Source organism: Malaya genurostris, chromosome 2, assembly GCF_030247185.1.
Source record: "Malaya genurostris strain Urasoe2022 chromosome 2, Malgen_1.1, whole genome shotgun sequence".
Taxonomy (NCBI): domain Eukaryota; kingdom Metazoa; phylum Arthropoda; class Insecta; order Diptera; family Culicidae; genus Malaya; species Malaya genurostris.
The window spans coordinates 84,448,922-84,469,503 of record NC_080571.1 but is presented as its reverse complement, the minus strand read 5'-3'; the positions used below and the strand labels follow the sequence as shown (position 1 = coordinate 84,469,503).

The 20,582-nt window shown below is 40.0% G+C and overlaps 1 protein-coding gene across 7 annotated transcripts in view; it reads right to left on the bottom strand.

Annotated features, from left to right (window-relative positions):
• Window positions 1-253: 253 nt before the first annotated feature.
• The window catches only part of LOC131427882 (trithorax group protein osa), a 483,794-nt gene continuing 463,465 nt past the window's right edge, over window positions 254-20,582 (bottom strand). For 5 of the 7 annotated variants that reach the window (XM_058591443.1, XM_058591444.1, XM_058591446.1 and 2 more), the window contains 6 exons: window positions 15,692-15,814; window positions 15,400-15,562; window positions 15,036-15,327; window positions 14,869-14,950; window positions 5,725-5,942; window positions 254-5,662 (listed from right to left, as the gene is read on the bottom strand). In XM_058591443.1, coding sequence (XP_058447426.1) covers window positions 2,432-5,662; window positions 5,725-5,942; window positions 14,869-14,950; window positions 15,036-15,327; window positions 15,400-15,562; window positions 15,692-15,814 — 4,109 coding nt within the window. In that variant the 3' untranslated portion in view covers window positions 254-2,431. The remainder of the gene's footprint in view (window positions 5,663-5,724; window positions 5,943-14,868; window positions 14,951-15,035; window positions 15,328-15,399; window positions 15,563-15,691; window positions 15,815-20,582) is intronic. The other 2 variants (XM_058591445.1, XM_058591447.1) reach the window with 1 other exon arrangement.

Sequence of the window (20,582 nt, the reverse complement as noted above, 5' to 3'; positions counted from 1 at the left end):
AGCTTACACACATCCAGTTGTACAACGGAAATGAGGGAAGAAAAACAGATATATTATTTTACTTACTTTTTTTTGTTTGTTTTCGTTTACCACAGCTAATTTTTTTTCCTTATATGATTTCTTTTTCTTCTTAGTATGTAATCCTTCCAGTCCGGGATCAGCATAGATCTTAAACCGTATATCTCACTAGTGTTCAGCAGCATTTCGTGTTCCACCCTGTCTCTGCACGTCTGTGTGTTTGTGTTTGTGTGTGTGTCGATTTTCTTTTGTTTTCATTTTCTGTTTGTATGTATGAACATGATTTAAATATTTTGTTTACACATCTCTAAAGCCTAACAGAGATTCGATTGATTTATTATATGCTTGCCGTATTTTTTTATTCTGTTTCGCCACCGCTGCTTAGTTCGCGAAAGAAGGTCCACCACAAACTATCTCTCGGACAATGGGCAGCCGACGGCGAATGCACCACCTGCTCTCTTTGCTTCTCTAGTACCGCTGTAGCATTTGTTTGATCCGCCCATTTGTTAAACAGGACCACTAATATACTATTTGTTGTTGTTGTTGTTGTAGTTTTTTTTTTTCCTTTTCTTTATTTTTCAAAGGGGTTTTCGCTATATTCATACTATTATTTTAGCTACACTTCTAACACATTAATTTACTTCCAGTATCAATCAATTAATAGATTAATGTTTTTGTTTTCTTCTCCTTGCGCCACATTTCGCTCCGTGAAGCATCGGTAATAAATTAATAATTACACGTTTTTCCCAATACAACAGCGCGTTTTCTTTGTTTCGTTATCATTAATGAGAGTCATTCTTGTGTGTGTGTTTTTTTTCCTTTGTTTTTAAGTAGTCCGATTTGCTCAGTTTGCATTCCCCACCGAACAAAAAAAAATGTACACCATTTAACTGCCCAAATAGTAGCACAGTCTACACACCTAGGCGAAGTTTCAAATAGATCATATTTCCGTTCGTTCCACTGCTCCCAACTCAGTTTAATCAATTAACACTATGAGTATACACATTGCGTGAGGTTTTTTTTCTCGAGTTTTACTTTTCGGTCCAACCTCCGCGTCTGCCCAATATCAGCTTCCTCGGTGATTCGATCGGTCACCGAAATGGTCAGCGAAAAACGACCGAAGAAAGCCGAACAAAATTTAAAAAAATATCCCAAAAAACTACAAATTCTCCAAAAGAAAAAACGCTGAAGGATGCCAAGGAAATAAAAGATGGTTGAATAGAAAAACAAACGTTAACACAAAGACATATTGATACCTCGTTTCAGTTATTGCGTGAAAATTAAATCCCTGCTTTTGAACGTGATGATTGCGACGACTGGTGGCTGGCTTATGATTGTTGGGTTGCTGCTATTTTTCCAGTGCTTTCCGAAGGCTTACTTTTGATTGCAATAGTAGGAAGAAGACCGAGGGTAGCATTTTGAGTGCTTTTATTTTCGTATCTTAATTCAACGAGCGATTTTTTTCCATTATTCCCGAGAGTCACGTTTCAAAGCAAGCTGATTTGATTTAAACCTCTTTTTTTTCAATTGACACTTTCATTCCGAGTACAATTTTTCATTTATTCAGTTATATACGAAAGCCACGGAAAAATAAGCAACCTTCACCAAAACCAGAACACACAACCGCGATCACAAATTGCATTAGAATAAAACACATCAAAGGAGGGAAAAAATGAATAGGAAAGCTATTGAAGCCAACAAACAACGATTTCCCGATTACTTCAATTTAATTTTTTAATTGGTAATTGAATCTGCTGCCACTGTCGGCTACTTTCACTCATTTTTTTTCTGTTGTTTTTTGTTTAATTTCTCATTTCAGGTATTTTATCTTCGTTCCTTAAAATTCACACACCTCCCGGCGGTCGTCGGTGACGTGTTTTCTTTTTTGTTTTTTTGTTTTGCTACATAGTCCAACACAACACTACTAACTGCAGTAGATTGAATTAACACTAGGTCAGCCTAACATTAGCAGATTTTGTCAATACATACTACTACACATAAAATCGCGTAATTTTTTTTCTTGTTTTTTTTTGTTTTGTTTTGTTTGTTCATTCCCATTCTCACATCTTAGCTTATTATGTATGCTTGTGTTTCGCATTCGTTCTCTGTTTCTCTCTGTCTGTCTGTCTGTCCTGTCGCTTGCACTCATTTTTTTTTATTTGTAACACTACTAGCAGAAACTCTTAAAAACTACTATACACAAGATTATTTACTCTTTTGTGTTCATTCCCATTCTCTGCTGTCGCTTACATGTCTACTTTGCCTTTTGCTCTTCGATTTTCGTTCTTTCTCTTCTTTGTTTTCTACCTTGCTACTAATTGTCTATTATTTATATGTATATATATAATTAATCAGCAAAAGTATCTTCAACTACGGGTTGAACAACGTGCTTCATTATAAGGGATTTCTTCCACTACGAGGAAGCCGTGATCGGATGTTGCGCCGACGGTGTTTGCGCCGGTGGTGCCGGTGATGGTGGCGACGAACCGGCATCCGACGGCGCTGTGTTGGATGGTGGTGGTGGTGCCGGTGGTGGACTACCAACACCGGCAACCATCGTCGGTGATCCTGCCGACGGAATTGCTGCTGCTGCTGCCGATGACGATGCTGATGTGGATGATGGTGGTGGAGGTGGTACAAAAGTCGGTGGTCCCGAAGTGCCACTGACCGGAGCCGAGGGAGCCGGCATAACTGCCGCCGACGACGCTGCTGTTGTAGTCGATGATGATGTCAGTTGTGTCAGTGGTTCACTGCTCTTGGATGGACCGACCGGCAAGGGAGGTGCCATCGCTGGGCCAATGCTACTGTTGTTGTTGTGGTTGCTATTGGTGCTGCTACTGCTGCTGTTGCTGATGTTGTTATTATTGGCAATGATAGAGTTTAAATGCAATGACGATTTTGCCGCTTCGGAAGAATCTTTTTCCGTTGACTTTTTCGCTGCTTCCGCCGCCGTTCGACTGCTGCTGCTGATGAAGGATTCAATTTCTATCGTCGTAAGCGGACCGGTACCCCGGGAGCACTGGAACAGCACCTTGGAGATGATGAGGGCGACCTGCTGATCGAGAATGTGACTCATGACGAGCCCGAGCAGTCGTTGTTCCTGTTGCATGAACAGCGGTCGGTTGTCCGGGTGTTTCGCTAGGTGGAGCAACGTTCCAGCCGCCCGTCGCAGCATATCCAAACTGGTACCCATCGAGTCCGGGTTGTCCCGGAGGTAGTTGATGCCGTGCTGGTTCGCTACTCCTAAGGCGGTTTGTTCGGCTTGCTCGATGAATGCCACCAGATAGGATACGCACGGCGATTGCATAGCTACCGTTCGGGCCATTGCACTGTCCGCCGCGGCGAGGTAGTGAAGCAGATTCACCGAGAATTCCCTCAGGACCTGGTCTTCGTTTTTGCACAGATGTCGCGTCAGAACGGAGCAAAGTTTTTCCAAGCGCGTGAAAGGAGGTGTCGCTATCACAAGATCTACATTCGCATCGGTAACGCACAGTTTGCAGAGGGCTTCCAACGCTAACCGTTGAGGTGATAATACTGAGTTCGTACCCAACGTTGGGAACGGATCCTGTCCGTGTGCCGACGGGCACACGGACCAATGCAATAGACCGTCCAGGATGGGCCGCGAAATGGGCTCATCGAATCGAGACAGATCCAGCTGACCGGAAATGTTCGCCATAGAAACTAGCATATTCTCACGGATTTGCACCAAAAAGTCCCACCACCACTCCGATTCACCCTGAAGACTACTACAGGAATCGGAAAAGTCGGCATCCTCCTCCCGGTCGTAGTTTCTGGTTTTCTTCGTCCGCATCGGATGCTCGTGATGCAACAGCAACAGCTTTCCCAGGATGGACAGAAACCGTGACGATCGGGCAAACTCAGTCTCGTTGCCGGGGACAAAGGTAAGATTCCTTAGAATATTCGAGATGGCCATACAACGCCTCGCCAAGCAGTCATGACCTTCGGTAACTAGATAGAGACTGGCCTCGTCTCGTGTGTAACACTCATCCTCGTAGTCACTCATTCTTCGGCGTTTCAGCACCTTGGCCGGATCACGCACCGTTGCCGCAACGTTAAACTTTTGCTGGCGAGCTGCTGCTGCTTCGCTCGTTGGTTTACTGTAATCCTCTTCAATTTCCATCTTAACGTCCGCATCTTTCGCATCGTCGGTTTCGTCTGCACCAGCACCATCTTGGGGACCATTCGACAGGCTGCTCTTCTCCAGTTCCATATCGATCTCCCGACAGTCCGCATCACTCGACGGCGTCACCTCGTTGACTTCTTTCTTCACCACAAAATTGTTCACTTCTGCCACCAACGCAGCCGGTGGTTTCGTGTCTTCTTCCGGTCCACTGCTCTCACCGTTCACCACCCGACCGTCCCCGTTTGTCCTGCTCTGCTCACTATCACTATCATCACTTTCGACCGGCTTCGATGGACGTTTCACAACGTTGTTATTGTTGTTGTTGTTGTTTTTACAACGCGCCTTATACTTTTTGCTAGTTTTGATCATTCTAGCGAATGGAATGTTTACAAACTCAGCCTGGAACGGTTCCATAATGTAGTCATGTGGATCCGGTTCCGAATGGCCCGCAGTCCAAGGATCTCCTCCGACATCGGTTTCCCTATGGTAGCGATCATCGGCCGTCCGATCCCAGTCCTTCCGATGGTTCAACACAAACACATCATCCTCCGCCGGTTGAATCTTAACAGGCAGTCCCTTTCTCGAGCTCATCGTATAGTTGGTAGTCGAGTTAAAAACTACTATCCGGTCCTCCGGATTAGGAGGATTCAGTACACTTCCCAGATCTAATTCGTAACTTCGTCTGGCTCGTTTGTGCCCTCGGATACACGGTTCCTGCTTGACATTCAATCCATCCTTCGGATCAACTTCTCCGTTTTCAACTTTCACCTCAACGAATTCTTTCTTTATTTCAACCGCATCATTCTCCGCCCTACCATCCTCGATCGCTCCCTCGTCCTGCACGGTTTCGTCTTCTTCTTCTTCATCATTACCATCGTCCGCTTCCTTACCGAACCAACCGTACGCCCGGCCGACTCGATTCTTCCGATCCTTGGTATCGAACATATCACTCAAACTCTTCTGGAAGTGATCCAACAGCAGATTCAGTAAGCCCGGTAAATGCGTCAAACCGAAGTACACCACCGAAGTGTCATCGAACAGTAGAATGTTCAGCACATCCAACGCCCAAGTGCTTTCCACCAGCAGCCCGGACCGCAGGGCCATAAATATCCGCCACGGATCGGTCTGGCCGATGTCCAGCTTGCTGGCCCTTTTCCGCCGATACAGAACCGGTGTGGTCGACTCGACACTATCCGGCGGGAAGACAATGTCTCGTTTCGGGGCGACATTGCTGGCCGGTGGAAACGTAGCCGGTGGCATCGGTTTAGCTCCCGATTGACCTGCGCCGCTCGGTGCCGGTGGTCCACTTACGGCCGGTCCGGCAGTAGGACCCCCCACTGTCGGTCCAACGGGACCACTATTCTGCGGTTGCGACGGTGGCATACTGCCCGTCATACCGGGCTGCTGCATCGATGCGAAAGGTTTACCACCGCGGGGAGGTGGCCGTAACGGCGAACCCTGGGACGTCGGTGGCAACTGATTCCATGGTTGTTGTTGGCCCTGGAAATTGCGCGAGATGCGTTAGAAGGTTCCGAAAACGAAATTGAAATATTAAAACTTACCTGCTGATGAGGCGGATAGGGAGGTTGTTGTTGACTCGGAGGGTACCGATTAGCATCGGCACTCCACTGGCTGGGAGTTCCCGGAGCACCGGGCGGCCCGCCCGGAGGTCCCGGTGGACCACTAGGTCGGGGTCCGTTGTGCGTTCCCCACTGCTGCTGGGGACCCTGTGGTGGATACTGCCCTCGGTATTGACCTGCGCCACCCTGCCAACCACCAGCTGTGGAAAAGTAGAAACCGATCGTTTAGATTAGTTTAGAATGAACGCTGTTTTGAGAAAAAGAAAAAGTTTCGCTTCGTTTCGGAGGAACTCGTACAGTTATACAGTACAGTTGTTGTTTTGGTTCAGTAGACATTTGCCTATCTATGCGTACAGTAAACAATGTCTGCGATCTTTATTGCTCCCGCTAGCTTGGAATTACACGATTTAAACAGACGTTGGTGTGCAAAAGGATCTTCAACTACAAGAAAAACACGAGTTCGTAATGATCACTGGGATCCACGGAATAATGTATTTTTCATCTACTAAAATCCACACTTTATCCGAACGCTTATTTTTATCTTTTTACCTTTCTCTATAGAAATGTAATAGAATTTCTGGAAACCCCGACTTTCGATCGGAGCCTCGGAAGCCGGATATAACCATTCGAGTCAGCTCGATGAGATCGGAAAATGACTGTGTGTGTACGCGCCTTTCTAAAGATTTTTCCCTCCGCTCAATTTTTTCAGAGACCGCTTAAAGCTTAGATCAAACTAGTTGCAAATGAAAGGTCTTCCTGGAAGTATGTACTCTAGTGTTTTTGTTTTCGTATTAGATGATTACTTTCCGAGTTATACGTACTTATATGTCAAAATTTACAATTTTTGCCTTTCAATCACTATGAAAACTTACTTTTAAACCAAGGCTCGGAGGGTCGAATGTCATATATCATTCGACTCAGTTCGTCGAGCACACAAAATGTCTGTGCGTGTATGAAACAAAAATGTGCACTCGATTTTCTCGGATTGTGCATTCAATTTTCACAAACTTAGATTCAAATAAAACGTCTCTTGGTTTGGTTTCTTAATGGTTTCTATTGAATTTTACCCAAATCGAACTTCCGGCTTGAAAATAACGGGGTAAAATGTGCAACAAAATGAAGAAAAAGTGCACTTGATTTTCTCAGACACCGCTCAGTCAATTTTCAAAAACTCAGGTTCGAATAAAAGGTCTTACAATCGCATATAACCCAACCGAATTGATCCGAATACGACTTCCGGTACCGGAATCATGGGCTAATAAGTATTTTAATTTCATTTTCAGGTGCTATACATTCAAATAGCCGTACAATTCTACATCTAGGCAGGTATTGTTAGCTGATTACCAAATACGTTGATTTTCGCGCAATTTCCATCCTCAGCTGCTTACCGAAAATACTTTAAAGCATGGTTCATGATGCCTTGGATTTACAGATTGGCTTACTAAGTGGATTTGGACATACTTGACTGGACGCAGTGCTTTCGTACGTATAGGAAACATAACATCGTCATTATTCGATGTATCTTCGGGTGTACCACAAGGAAGCCATCTCGGTCCGTTAATATTGATTCTATTTATCAACGATCTCTGCAATTATAAAATCTCCAAAATTATTATACGCAGACGATTTAAAGATTTTCCGCAGTATTATATGTTCACTGCAATCTGAGGGGCTGGGGTCCACTAGAAGATTGATAGTACCTATTAGCTCTCTCCGGACAGTACCAGCCTAGATCCGGTGGAAAAAAAAATGAACCAAGAATAGATCCACTGGGTTCCTGCTTTCATGTCGTAAAAGGCGACAATTACAGGAGTTTCTTTTTCCTTTCAGTTATTAGATATTTTCAATATCTAACTGATTGAAATAATTCACTTCTGATTACTCTATTTTACTAAATTATCTCTTCATTCAACCCATAAATTTCCTTCTAGCTTCGGAGAAAAGTTTTATTTGGAATGTTTTCTTCTTCCATGTTATTGATTGTCTTTCAGGATTGTTAAATTGAATGATAAAAATCAACTAATGCGCAAATCCGTTGATATTACAAAGTTAATAACAGAGATAACATATATCGGTATATTGAATACATAGTTAAAATACACTTGATATTGATATTTCGTACAATAAATTAATATTTTTCTCGGTAGCCTGGGCAGCCAATATAACCAATTAATAATTTTATTAAATAATTAAAATAATAAAGTGGAAATAATAAAGGATCAGGACGCGCGTGAGTTCGGTTTGGTGATTTAAAATGTTTTTATAACAACTGCTTAGAATATTTCAATGCAATGAATCAACTGTTTTGTCTAAATCCTATTCACTCGTTAATTTTGTATCACGTAATTTCATTTATAAAAAATAGGGAAGTTTTAATTCTTTACGCGATAGTATTGCAAATTTTTCTTCAGTTTCCTCGAATAAGAGCTGTGAATCAAGACTTTCCGGGACCTCAATATAGGATATTGTTGAAACGTTCACTCGGGAAGTCAGTGAGTTTAGTGGTGCATCCGAGCATCTTGAAACCGGAACATACTTAGTCGCGCGCGAATAATACCAATACTGAAATGTTAACTAACAAATATCCTTCTCCCGTGACACTTGTGGAGTGCGCAGTAGTATATACGGCCGGCTCAAGCTCAAGTATTATATGTACACTGCAATCTGATATTGAAACACTTATCAACTGGTGTAATATCAATGGCATGGATATCAACAGCCATAAATGTAATGCTACTTTGTAGTGTTCAGGAGCTTCATACGATACGCGGTACGTCTACTGCATCGGTCTTACGAGGATCAATTTACCAACACTGGAAAGCAGGAGACCGATATTGCAGCGGCTCCTGATATTCGATGTAATAGTTAAGAATAAATTAATTAAAAACAAATATACCGGATCATTGTGCTCGTGAGCTCCAAACCGGAAATCACTTCAATTCCTCAGAAACGGCCAGACCGAGAGCTACACAAACTCAGACTTAAAAGAAAAGTATTATGTTTGCGATAGATAGAGCAATAATGCAAAAAAATAGAAATTCGCCTAAATTTGATTCAAAGCTGTTTCAATTTATAGGTTATGCAATCTGCTGGTCAAAAGAACCGATTTCAGCTATACCGGTTCTCAGCTCCTGGTTGCGGAAATACCGGAAATAGAGGTCGAAAACTGAAAAAAATCTCTTCATTTTCCCAGAAACAGCAGAGGCGATTTTCACAAATTTAGACTCAAATTTAGACACAAATAAACTGCTTTGGACCTTTAGTCATTTAGAGTGAAAATGCAAAAAACGAAGAATTCCTATTATTTGGGTCGAAATTATTGAAAATTGAAAAGGTAATGCTAATGTATGCCCAAACAAACTTTTGTTGGTCTTATTTTACATTCAAAGAAAAGTTTTTTGAAGAACCCCTTAGTAATATTTGTGAAAATATGAGTTGTACGAGAAAGGTATCAGAACAACACTAGGTGGATTAAAACAGTTTTCTAACAATATCTGTCACAATCGATCTTGGAAAATATATGTGTTTCAAATTTAGATACCAATCAAACGAGCCGTCGGTAGATTAAAGACTGTCCCAGAAAGTATGGACGCAACCAAAAACCGCTGCCATTTCGCAATGGTTCAGAATCTGTCAATTTTCATGGCTGCGTCCTGTTGTTTACACTCTTCTCTAACCGCTTGTGCAGTTGTTTATTCGTTTTCTTTAGTTTGTTTCGAAATGCGTGGACTTTCAGCAGAACAACGTCGAAAAATTGTGTACAAATGGTGCACAGAACGCGGACTGTCATTGAGAAAGATAGCAAAAATGGACGGAGTAAGTGAAAAAGCTTTGCGAAATGCAATCAGGAAGTTCGGTGAGGATAACACCTTTGAGGATAAACCGAAAACGGGTCGAAAAAAAGGCCCTGCTAACCCTCAGTTGGATAAAGGCGTTGGATGAAGGCGTTCGAGCAAAAGAAGGAGGTTTCAGTTCGGGATGTGGCCAAAAAAGTGGGCACTTCGAAGTCAAATGTTCTTCGTGCTAAAGAACGTTTGAATCTTCGAACCTATAAGAAGCAGAAACAACCAAAACGTAGTCCGAAACAAGAAGCATCGATCAGGCCGAGGGTTGGAAAGCTGTACAATACGATTCTTGCTGGAAATTTGAACTGCATAATCATGGACGACGAAACCTACGTGAAACTCGATTACAAATCCTTGCCGGGACCACATAATTATACGATGCGAGAAGGTCAAGTGTTAAACCAGTCCGAGACATCGATTGCAGTCGAAAAATTTGGTAAGAAAGCTATGGTCTGGCAAGCAATTTGTAGCTGCGGTAAGATTTCGAAACCCTTCATCACCACTGCTTCAATGAACAGTGAAATATACATCAAGGAATGTTTACAAAAATAACTTCTACTCAAGATTCGAAGCCACAAGGACCCTGTTGTCTTCTGTCCAAATCTTCCTTCTTGCCACTACTTGAAATCAACGGTAGAATGGTATACTACCAAAAATGTCACTTTCGTCCCAAAAGACATGAATCCACCAAATTGCCCACAACTTCGACCAATTGAGGAATTTGGGGCATTAAAGAAGGCACATCTTAGGAAACATGTCTCGGCAGCCGAAACCATTCAACAGTTCAAAAAAGATTAGAAAAAAGTGTCAAAACTTGTCGCCAAGAAGTCTGTACGGAATTTAATGAGAAACGTTCGCAAGAAGGTGCGCCATTTAATCTACAATGGCTAAGTAGCAAATGTTGAGAATAATATTTTGTTGTTGTAGTCTAATATTATCAGTATATCGAATAAAATTTGAATATCTAACATTTGTGAATTATTTACAACGAAATCAAAGTGCGTCCATACTTTCTGGGACAGTCTTTATAAGAATCCGTCAACTATTCTTGGAGATATCGATATTTTTGTGTCGTCGATTTTACCGCCATAACCCAATAGTAGAAGTTTTCAACGAAGCACGATGAAATGATGCTTTTTTTGTAAATAGTCACAGTGGCAGCAGTCCTTTGGGCTTCAGTTCTACACTGAACCCTTGATAAGATTTGCTTCTATGAGATTCTATTTTAAATCAACACACAGACGTTCCTAGGCTATGGCGGCCACTTGGTCACTGTTTTTTTTTGTGCTGATTCAAACAGATTTCAATAAATTGTTGTTATAATGTGTGTTCATGTTTTTGTCTTACGGATTTAGTTGTAGTTTTCGACATACGTACATATATACATACATTCCACATTGAGTTACTATTTCAATTCTAATAGATTCTAGCTACTTCTATCTCTACCATTGGTCGATCGTTAGTCCTGAGCTAAAACGATGGCCTTCAATACCTTTCTTGCAAAAAAAAAACGATACAACCTCACAAAATTAAATGCATGAAAATTGTTTGGAAGCTATCAGTGGTCTTCTCGCATGTTTATTCAATATTATTATTTTATTCTTTTCCACAATATTTCATGATACACAAACCACCAATAAACGTCAAATATGAACATGATTTACCGTTCATCTGCTGTCGTCGTGTGCAACCGAATTAAAATACATTCACTTCACTTATGTCATTTTCGCTGATGTCAAACCTAATCCAGTTTCCACTCTAACTGCTGTCAAACCAATTGTTTGTAGCCATTTTCCAACCTAGTTTCAACGACGTTGAACTGAAAATCGAGTCAACATAAAACAGATCTCAGTTAAGCCCAACCGGCCTCTCCAACCCCGAATGTTGGAGGTGTAATGCAATCAACATCTTATTCAAGTCGTTCCATATCTCATTCATTAAATTCAGTAATGAGACTAAAAGTTGTAACCAAGGATGGCTTTTATCGTTTAAAAGAACTAGCCACTCTTCAGACGATTGAATCAGTGCCATCGAAGAGAGACGGATATCATCGCAGCAACAAATACCCGATATGGCTCATTTAACAAAGAATCGACACCAGTAAGCAAAGTCCTGGCATTACATTCCTTTTGTGGAATTTGACCTTTCTGTTTCAACAGACTTCGCAGCCGATTCTTAGTGTACAGAATCATTGCAGGGCTAGTACCATGGATCCTACTGACACTAAGAATCCTTCCAGGTCGGAGCTCGAACATACGACAACTGGTTTGTAAAACCAGCGTCCTATGCATTGAACCGCCAACCCGGGCCTAATCGACACCAGTGCGAGAGCGAATTTCTCTCAACATTTCTGAGAATCAAAGGTTAGCACGCTGCTGTGGAGATCTCTCTGAAACGGTCACTTATTCTCTTTTCGGGATCCGATTCTATACGGGCAGTTGATAATTTCAATAGAATCATTTTACTGTTACCGCTTATTCTAACTATTTGCATATAACCTTTGTATAAGTTGTGTCTATGAAAATGTCTGTGAATGCTCCACACAAGGGTTTGAAATATTGCAGCCTAGTATGAGAATCATCAAGTTGAATCATCGATTCGATTTTCTGCGATAATTGTCAACTTGCGATTCTCTCTTGGGAAATTCCACACAGCAACGATCATTATCAGACCGTAATTTTTTTAAAGGCGTAAAATACTCAGAGTGGAGCAAAGAAATGTAGAAAATTTTTCTCACGCTTTATGCATTAAGAGACACGATTTCTTGTACCGGATTGAAAAATTTGTATACAATATAGATAGCAATATAGCAGCTTCTGTCAAATTTTCGGCAATCACCACAAATTTATATCAAATCGTAACGCTAATTCATTATACCTGATATGGTGTTTGCCAAACCGTCAAGCCCACCAACCATGGGAGGGAAGCACGATGGAATGACACCTGGAATCAAAATTAGACGCAATTTTCACAATTTTTGCTCTTCAGCACAATATTTTGGTTTGATTTGCTAATAGAACGGTTCGTTTTTGGCAAAATAATTGTTTGGCTGTGGCGTGTTAAACCTTATAACGGGTGTTTTTTAGGAGGTTTGTTTCTTTAATAAAAATTACTCTATTATCTGAAAGTTGTTTTAAGAGTGTAAAATGACGTATACTCAGAATTGTTTGGCAAATCAACGCTTCCGAATCGTGGAAATTTATTTTAAAAATCAGTGTTCAATTAAAACTGTTTTTGGCGCGAAGTTTGGTTGAATGAATACGTCAACAATCAAAATTTGGAGCAAAGATAAACCACACGCCGTTCAAGAATTACCGATGCATCTTGATAAATGTACTGTTTGGTGCTAGTGGAATTATAGATCCTTATTTTTTGTTTAATGAGAAAGGACGACGCGTTGCCGTGAATGGAAATCGATACAGAACCATGAATAATTATATTGTTGTTTCCGAGAATCTTCAAGATATGGATTTGGACGAAATGAGGTTTCAACAGGATGGTGCCACTTGTCATACTGCGACCGAAACAATCGACGAATATTTCAACGACAACATTATTTCGAGAAATGGACCGGTGAATTGTCGCGGCGGCCGTATACCTGTAATCGTATTTAAATCTTAAATGAAAAGAAATTATCTACAAAATAAAACAATGACCATTTTCGATCATCTGGTGCGAGCAACGTTTTGATTGTAATAGCTTTTAAAAAATCTGCTATACCTTTAGAAGGTTGTAAATTTTTTTATATGTGCATTTTAGCACCTACAACTCGTTCATCGTCCTTTCGAGGATGCAGAATGATTTTCTGTTTTCGTTTTGTACTGTCTTTCCATCTTACCCACAAAAGAAGTAATTTGTGTGTTGTTTTGGCGTGAATATCTTTTAAAAAAATTACTCTGTACAAAAATGTGCAGAACTTAATCGTGAATATCTCTTGTTGTATTTAACGCAGCAACGTATTTTTTCTCCATATTATAAGAAATATGATCAGCAATTTGTGATAAAATGTTCAGTAGTACAAGATAATTACAAATAACTCAAAATTGAAGGTTTCTAAAATGTTTGGTATGAACGAGCATTAAGGTGAAATTCGGTGCAAAAATAAGGCACGCAAAATTTCAACCGTATGAATTGAACGAATCGTGACACAAAGCGTATCGTACAAAACCGAAATATAGGAATATCTAATATTTTCAGCGATTGAGCACAGTATGCTTACGACACGTTTTGTTCGCTAGTGAAACAGGCATTAACTATGTGTGATTACAAATCATGAGTATTTTTAATTGACTCATATGAATAAGACACATTTGTGCATGTTGTCGAAGATGTCAAATTTAGTCATTCAATTTAAAACCAAAATGTTCTTGTTCATTTTTTGTTACAGATCAAAATCAATGGCAAAGCAGTGTGCCTTAATATTATATTATATTATTGAATAAAAAAAAAAATCAATGGCATGATTACAATACTCCTCCTAGCTGATTCCAACTAAGCATCATTTCATAAAAGAACTGAATAAAATTCGAACAAGTTCTTTTTTATATGGAATTCAATTACAACTTGCTTGTAAGATGTTCACTAAAAATATCTAGTTTGTGAAGTGCATGTCATATCAGTATCTAAGTGAATGATATTTCACCATTTCTCATTAATTTTTAAAGAAATTATAGATACTTTTTGTCCACACTTGGTGAGTGGATATCATAATATAATTTGCATTATCAAGATGGGCTTGACAAGTAAGTTATTGAAACTATTGTCAGATTAATTCCTAACTTAAATTTAGAAATCCTAGATGGCCACACACAATTTGTTGTGAAGTTTTCAATTTATGAATGAATTTGAACATTACTTTTTTATGTAATCGGTCTTGTCCCCTACACGACCTTGTAATTATTTTGTGTATTCCGCCGTATTGCACCGTTACAATTATGCAAGTGTAGCATTAGAAGTTTGCAAAATTCACACAATCTATTGACGTGCGATTATCGATATTCGGAAATGAGGAAAAAGCATGTCAGTTTTATTCGTATTCACGTTATCCAGTTATGTCTCTGATATCATCCACCCGCCTTTTTATCTTTCCCTTTTCAACAGGAATATGATTAGAAGCATTGACAAGTGTGATTTGTACACCAAATAACCCCCCCTCTTGAGACAATTTGTTCTGATTTCTGGGCAGCCCCCATACAAAAGCTATCCCTGGCAAAAAATTGCCCCTTAAAGTATAAGCGAAACTTTCCCGGTACCAACAAACAATCACTACTACAATACTTACGGTACATCTGCGGTCGCTGCTGGTATGGTGGATACGGTTGTTGGTTCTTCTCGAAATCTGGATGCCTTCTTGGTTGATTGGGCTACAAAAAAAAACGAACACGGTTATTCACTAGTACAGTCATTGTTCGATGTTTTTTTTGTCGTTTCGAATTTCCGACAACATACCTGATCAGGCCGATAGTAGTCCGGTTGCTGGGGTGGCTGAGGTGGTGTCGGATATCCCTGGCCCTGGGCAATGGTTGACGGTGGTTGCGGCCCTGGGGCACCACTCACCGGAGGTTGACTAGCCGCACCCGGAGGCCCAGCAGGGGGAGTTTGTGATGGGCCCGAACTGACGGGGGGCGGTTGTTGGTATGGTCGTTGCTGCGGCGGTGGCGGATAGGGTGCACTGCCGTAACCTCGATACGGATCTCCGGTCGCGGGAGGAACCGAATTCGGTGCTGGTGGTGTCGATCTTCTGCAAAGTGGAGCGAACACACAAAATTCAATTTAGAGGGCATTCAAATGATAATGATAAATAATGACTTACCCTTCACCAGATTCCGGTGGACCGTAGGGGGGATACATGGGTCTACTAGCAGGTGGATATTGACCTTGCTGTCCAGGGGGATACTGGCCCGGGGCGGCACCCGGACCGTACTGATCTGGAGCACCGTATGGGTAGCTTCCGGGTTGCGCTTGGTATGGAGCACCTGTAAAATGGCATAGCAAAGAATGAATGCGAGGTTCTCGAAGGTCAACCGACGACACCGACTTTTGGATTGAATGAATTTTGAATGACGATGAAAAGGGATTTTTTTTGCGACAGAAAACAACCGTACCTTGTGGTCGTGAAGCTGGCGGATAAGGAGCGCCCTGCTGATAAGGTGGCCGCTGAGGACCGACCGGATCGTCGAAAGGATTGCTCACGCTAATGTTATCTCCTGTGGTCGGTGGTGCCGAGCCTAGGTGCGAGGGTTAGACAATGACAAATGAAAGGGACGACGGTTTAGTAAATGTGCGCTGTGATGACATTAGTAATGTGATAGGGGACATTCGGAAGCATAGTTTGTGGCATGTATTTTTCTGTCCTTAATCGCAAGAAGGTTTCAAGTGGAATGAGAATTATATAGAGCAGAGGGGGGGGGGGGAGAGAACGTGCGATTATGGACAGTCAAATGCGATCGTGTATGTGTATTTGTAGAATCGCAGAACTATGAGAAGCACACCAGTCACCTGTTGTATTGACGAATGTAAAATCAAATGATTTTTTCGAAAGTATGGATGTTAATTGTCAAGCTCTTGAGTGAAGGCTGCGCTGGATTGGTATTTTAGTTGGAATGTGCTCGTGAACACACGAATATTGGTTTGTGGAATATCGAAATTTAAGCAGTTAGAGAATTGAAACTCATCCCGCCACGATTTACAAAATAAAACAAAACAATTATCATTTACGTATACTTTTTGTTTCTTCAGTACCTTTTCTCACAGAAACATACTTTAAAACCAGACCTAAATTTGAGTTTATTTAAAATTGAATCAAATTCGATTATAGTTTGAAATAGCGAATAAAATTATTCCTAAAGATTTCGTTTACAGAATTATGACAGTCAAAAGTCCTCCGATTACTCCATCAATTATACTGCCGCTCTACGCCTAATTGCCCCATATTCTATAGGATTTCCTAAATACATGGGTAGCCCGTACGCAAGATTTCGTTTCGGAAGGGGCCCACAGATAAGAAATAACGCATCTAATTGAACGTATCGAACTGAACTTATTTATTACATGGAAAGGACGTAAATCGTTTCGAACCGTGTATATTTTTGTTGAGAACAAATCTCTAGATGACCTAATACCAAATTTCAGACAATCTATCCATTAGTGTTTGAATAATAGCTGATCGTGTCAGACGAGTTGTAGTTTTCATCAAGCTATAGAAAAAGACACACCAGCGCGTTAATGCATAAAAGCAACGGTGAAATTGAATGGTCCACCATCCCCCGTACTCTCCAAACCTGGCCCCCAGCCAGGTTTGTCCAGGAAAAGAAATTTTCGTCAAATGGTGAGGTCATTGCAGAAACAAAAGCCTATTTTGAAGGCCTTGACAAATCTTGATTTTTTTCAAAGGGCATCAAAATGTTAGAGGACCATGGGTCAAGTGTATCGCTCTAGATGGAGATTATAATGAAGAATAAAAAAGTTTTCACGGTATTCCATGTAGTAGTCCCATAGTCCTGATTCGGCTTCTGGTTCGGGAATTACTGGGTTATGAGCGTTTGAACTGACAATTTTAAGAGTTTACTTCCACAAGTGACGATGTAAAAAGGAGCAACTGCTTTGAAACTATTCAGTAAGCTCTTCTAGTTTGCAAATTTTGTTGATTTTTGTAGAACAAATTTAATTCAAAAAATTAGCTTTTCCGGAAGCACCCAGAAGAGTGATTAACATTCTCGAAGTAGAACTCATGTCAAATCATCTTTTGGTTAGGTACAAAGTGTCAGAATGTTATCCGGATCCTCGGCTTTATTGTGTGCTTATTTGTGTTCAAAAATGAAAATTTGTCCGCTAACTTTTCTCAGAGATGGCTGAGCCGATTTTCACGAACTTAGTATCAAATGAAAGGGCTAAGGATTCAAAAATAAATCCTAAAACTCCGGATCTAAAGTTACAAGGTGATAATTACAAAAATGCTTTTTCGAGAGTTCTTTTTATAAGTGACCAAGCAAAAAGAAGCAAGTTATTAAAAACTAGTTGTCAAAATTTTCTAATTAAGATATCTTGTTTGTCAAACTCCTACCGTTTCGGAAAGTACTGGAAACTTATATCGATTTTTTGAACTTGAAAGATTGTATCTCTCCATAGATGACCACAATATTTTTTTCGAATCCGAATTCAGCTGAAAATTTGCGAAACTGTACAAAAACTTTTCCAACTTGTAGGTCTTACTAGTTGATGGCCAAACTAAGTGGTTTTGCTATAGCGGTTTTCGTATTCCGGTTTTGGAAGTACCGAAAGTAACGATCAACTACAAACCGAACTCTCCTCGATTTCTCAGGGATGGAAAAATTGATTTTCACACACTTAGATTCAAATAAAAGAAATAAAAGTCTATTAGGATGCTACGAAATTGTATTCGCATTCGACTTCCGGAATTATGAGGCGAAGAATGTTGAAAAGTTTAAATTGTCATTTAACGTAACAAAGTAGGTTTCGTTAGTCGATGGTAAAATTAACTGGTTTTGGCTAACTCAGGCTAAAATGAAAGGTCCTATAGTCTCAACGGTTTCTATGAATTTGATGACTGTTGATAATTTCAAAATTGAGGTGAGACGATGCAAAGAACGTGAAAACTCTGCGAAATTGTTCTGAAGACAGTTCCAAAATATAAGTCTTGTTAGTTTGGGGACCTACAAATTTATTGTGCTATTCCGATACCGACAAGACTAGTCAAAAGTTCTGAAATGAAGCTTGCATTAATTGCTCATATTACCAGTACTGAATAAGGTTTCATTACACCACTAGGTGGATCTAAACATGTTTTAATAGAATATTTTTGAATGAATAAACAAATAACGTTTAAATAGTATGTTCCAAACCAACCAATGAAAGTATCCGATTTCAGGAGTACGCAAGGTCCCTTACACCCCTCCCTAGGAAAGTGCTTGTACATGGGACAATTATGCGTAGAACGGCAGTATAAAGCATACAAAATATTCAAAATTGCAATTTTCAAAATACATTTCGGTATCAACCGAGTAACTGTTTGTATTCCAAACAAGTTAGTGTACGTTCGAATATAACTAAATCGTAGAATCTAGCTTTGGGTACACCGAATAAAACGAGTAAACCACAACAAATGTGATTAAATCTATAAACATTCTATAAAGAACTGTACTTAAGCACACTTGATGAAGTGTCCTAGTCAGATGAGCTTAATTGGTCAGGGTCAGTTCACCGAAAACGATTTCGTTGAAATCATACGATTGTTTTGAAATCGTAGTAAAATAAAAAATAATGAAAGATAGTGGTATTGAAAACCCGTTATGCTGATCCACAATTTTACAACTGAACTTTCAAATTTTGGAACTAAATCCTAATTCTAGATTCTGGAGCTCGGTCTTTGGATCTTAATTTAGTGCCCTATTTAGGTTCGGAATTCGTATCCCGAATTCTGATTCAGATATTCAATCTCAGAATTCTCACGATGCAAATTCTAGATCTGCATTTTGGAACAAAATCTGAACTCCGAACCAAAAATTTGGAATTTACTTCTAAACCATAATTTGATTCCTGAATTCAGCTTCATTCTTCCAGAATGAAGTTTCAGAATTATAATCCTGAATTCAGTTTCAGAATTTATTTCCAGAATTTAGGTTCAGAATTCAGGAGCTGCCTGCTGGAATTGAATTCGGAACTTGGGTTCGAGTACTAGATTTTGGAACTAATTCAGTAGGATAAATGAAGGTTCTGACCACAAGTTTAGAAGTCAGTTCTAGAATTTATTTCGGAGTTCTAGAACCTGCATTCTGAAAATGAGTTCAATTCAAGAGCTCTAGAACCAAATTCATTAACTGAATTGTTGGTTCCGAATTTAGTTCTTTAATACAGTTCCAGATCCTAAATGTTCAGTATTTAGGTTGTGGCAAACGTACTCAACAGTTTTTAACATCAGATAAATTTCTCAAATCGGTTCTTTTTAGAACCATTTTCGCAAAATTGAAGAAGTTTTTTTTACATCAAATGTCTTGAGAATAGTGATCTGGTGTAATCTCAAAAATATTTTTTTTGTTTGAAAAAATCGACTCTGAGATTTAGAAAAGTTTTGAGATTTCCGAAATCGACACGTTTTTATGCAAAATGTCATAGACAAAACAAAAAAAAAACAGATACCTTTGAAATTTTGCGTAGAAAAAACCACGTAACTTCGGAAATCCAAGTCTCGTAAAAAGACTTGAGAGTATACAAAGTTTGAAGTATGAAACAAGCATTTCAGTTTTATTAAATAGTATTTACGTCCTTCAGTTATGTCTCTGACATTACCCATCATCCTTTTTAATTTTAGGCGATATTTATGTTCTTAACGATATTTTTAGTTCTAGAGTTCACTCCGTTAAACGATCATTTCGACTCATTCGATAGAACAGCTTTCGGTAAAATAACCCATTCAAGGAAAAAGGTTGAAGTGAAACTACCCGCTTTCAAGCTGAATTGACACTTGCACGATATTTTCATCAGAATAATAAATTCGACGACACGGTTTTTTCGAAATAATCCTGCTCCCGATCAAGGAGAGAGGAATTGAGGAAAAGTAATTTACTAAAAATAAACAGTATCATTCGTAATGTATCAGAACATTATCAAAAGCTAACTCGTAATGCAGTCTACTGTCGTTTTACCAAATGACGTTTCACAGAGAGCCATTTGGTGAGAGCAGCAGTGATGGCATTTCACTAGAGTAATACACAAGCCTGTAAGTTTCATGCCTGTACTGGAGACGCAGCCGGCGCACAACGCACAAAAAGGAAAGCGCAGTGTCTCAGTTTCGAATAGACAGAATTTGAATGTGTGCTTGTGGTTCAAGAAGCTGGTGCGAGTGAACCACATTCGCTTCGCAAGTTTATGTTAGCGCCATCATCATCCAAAAATTTTTCTATCTTTTCATGAGGCCTACTGGTGTTGGAAATCAAAACTTTGTAAACATTTCCAATGTGCTTCGCAATGACGACAAAC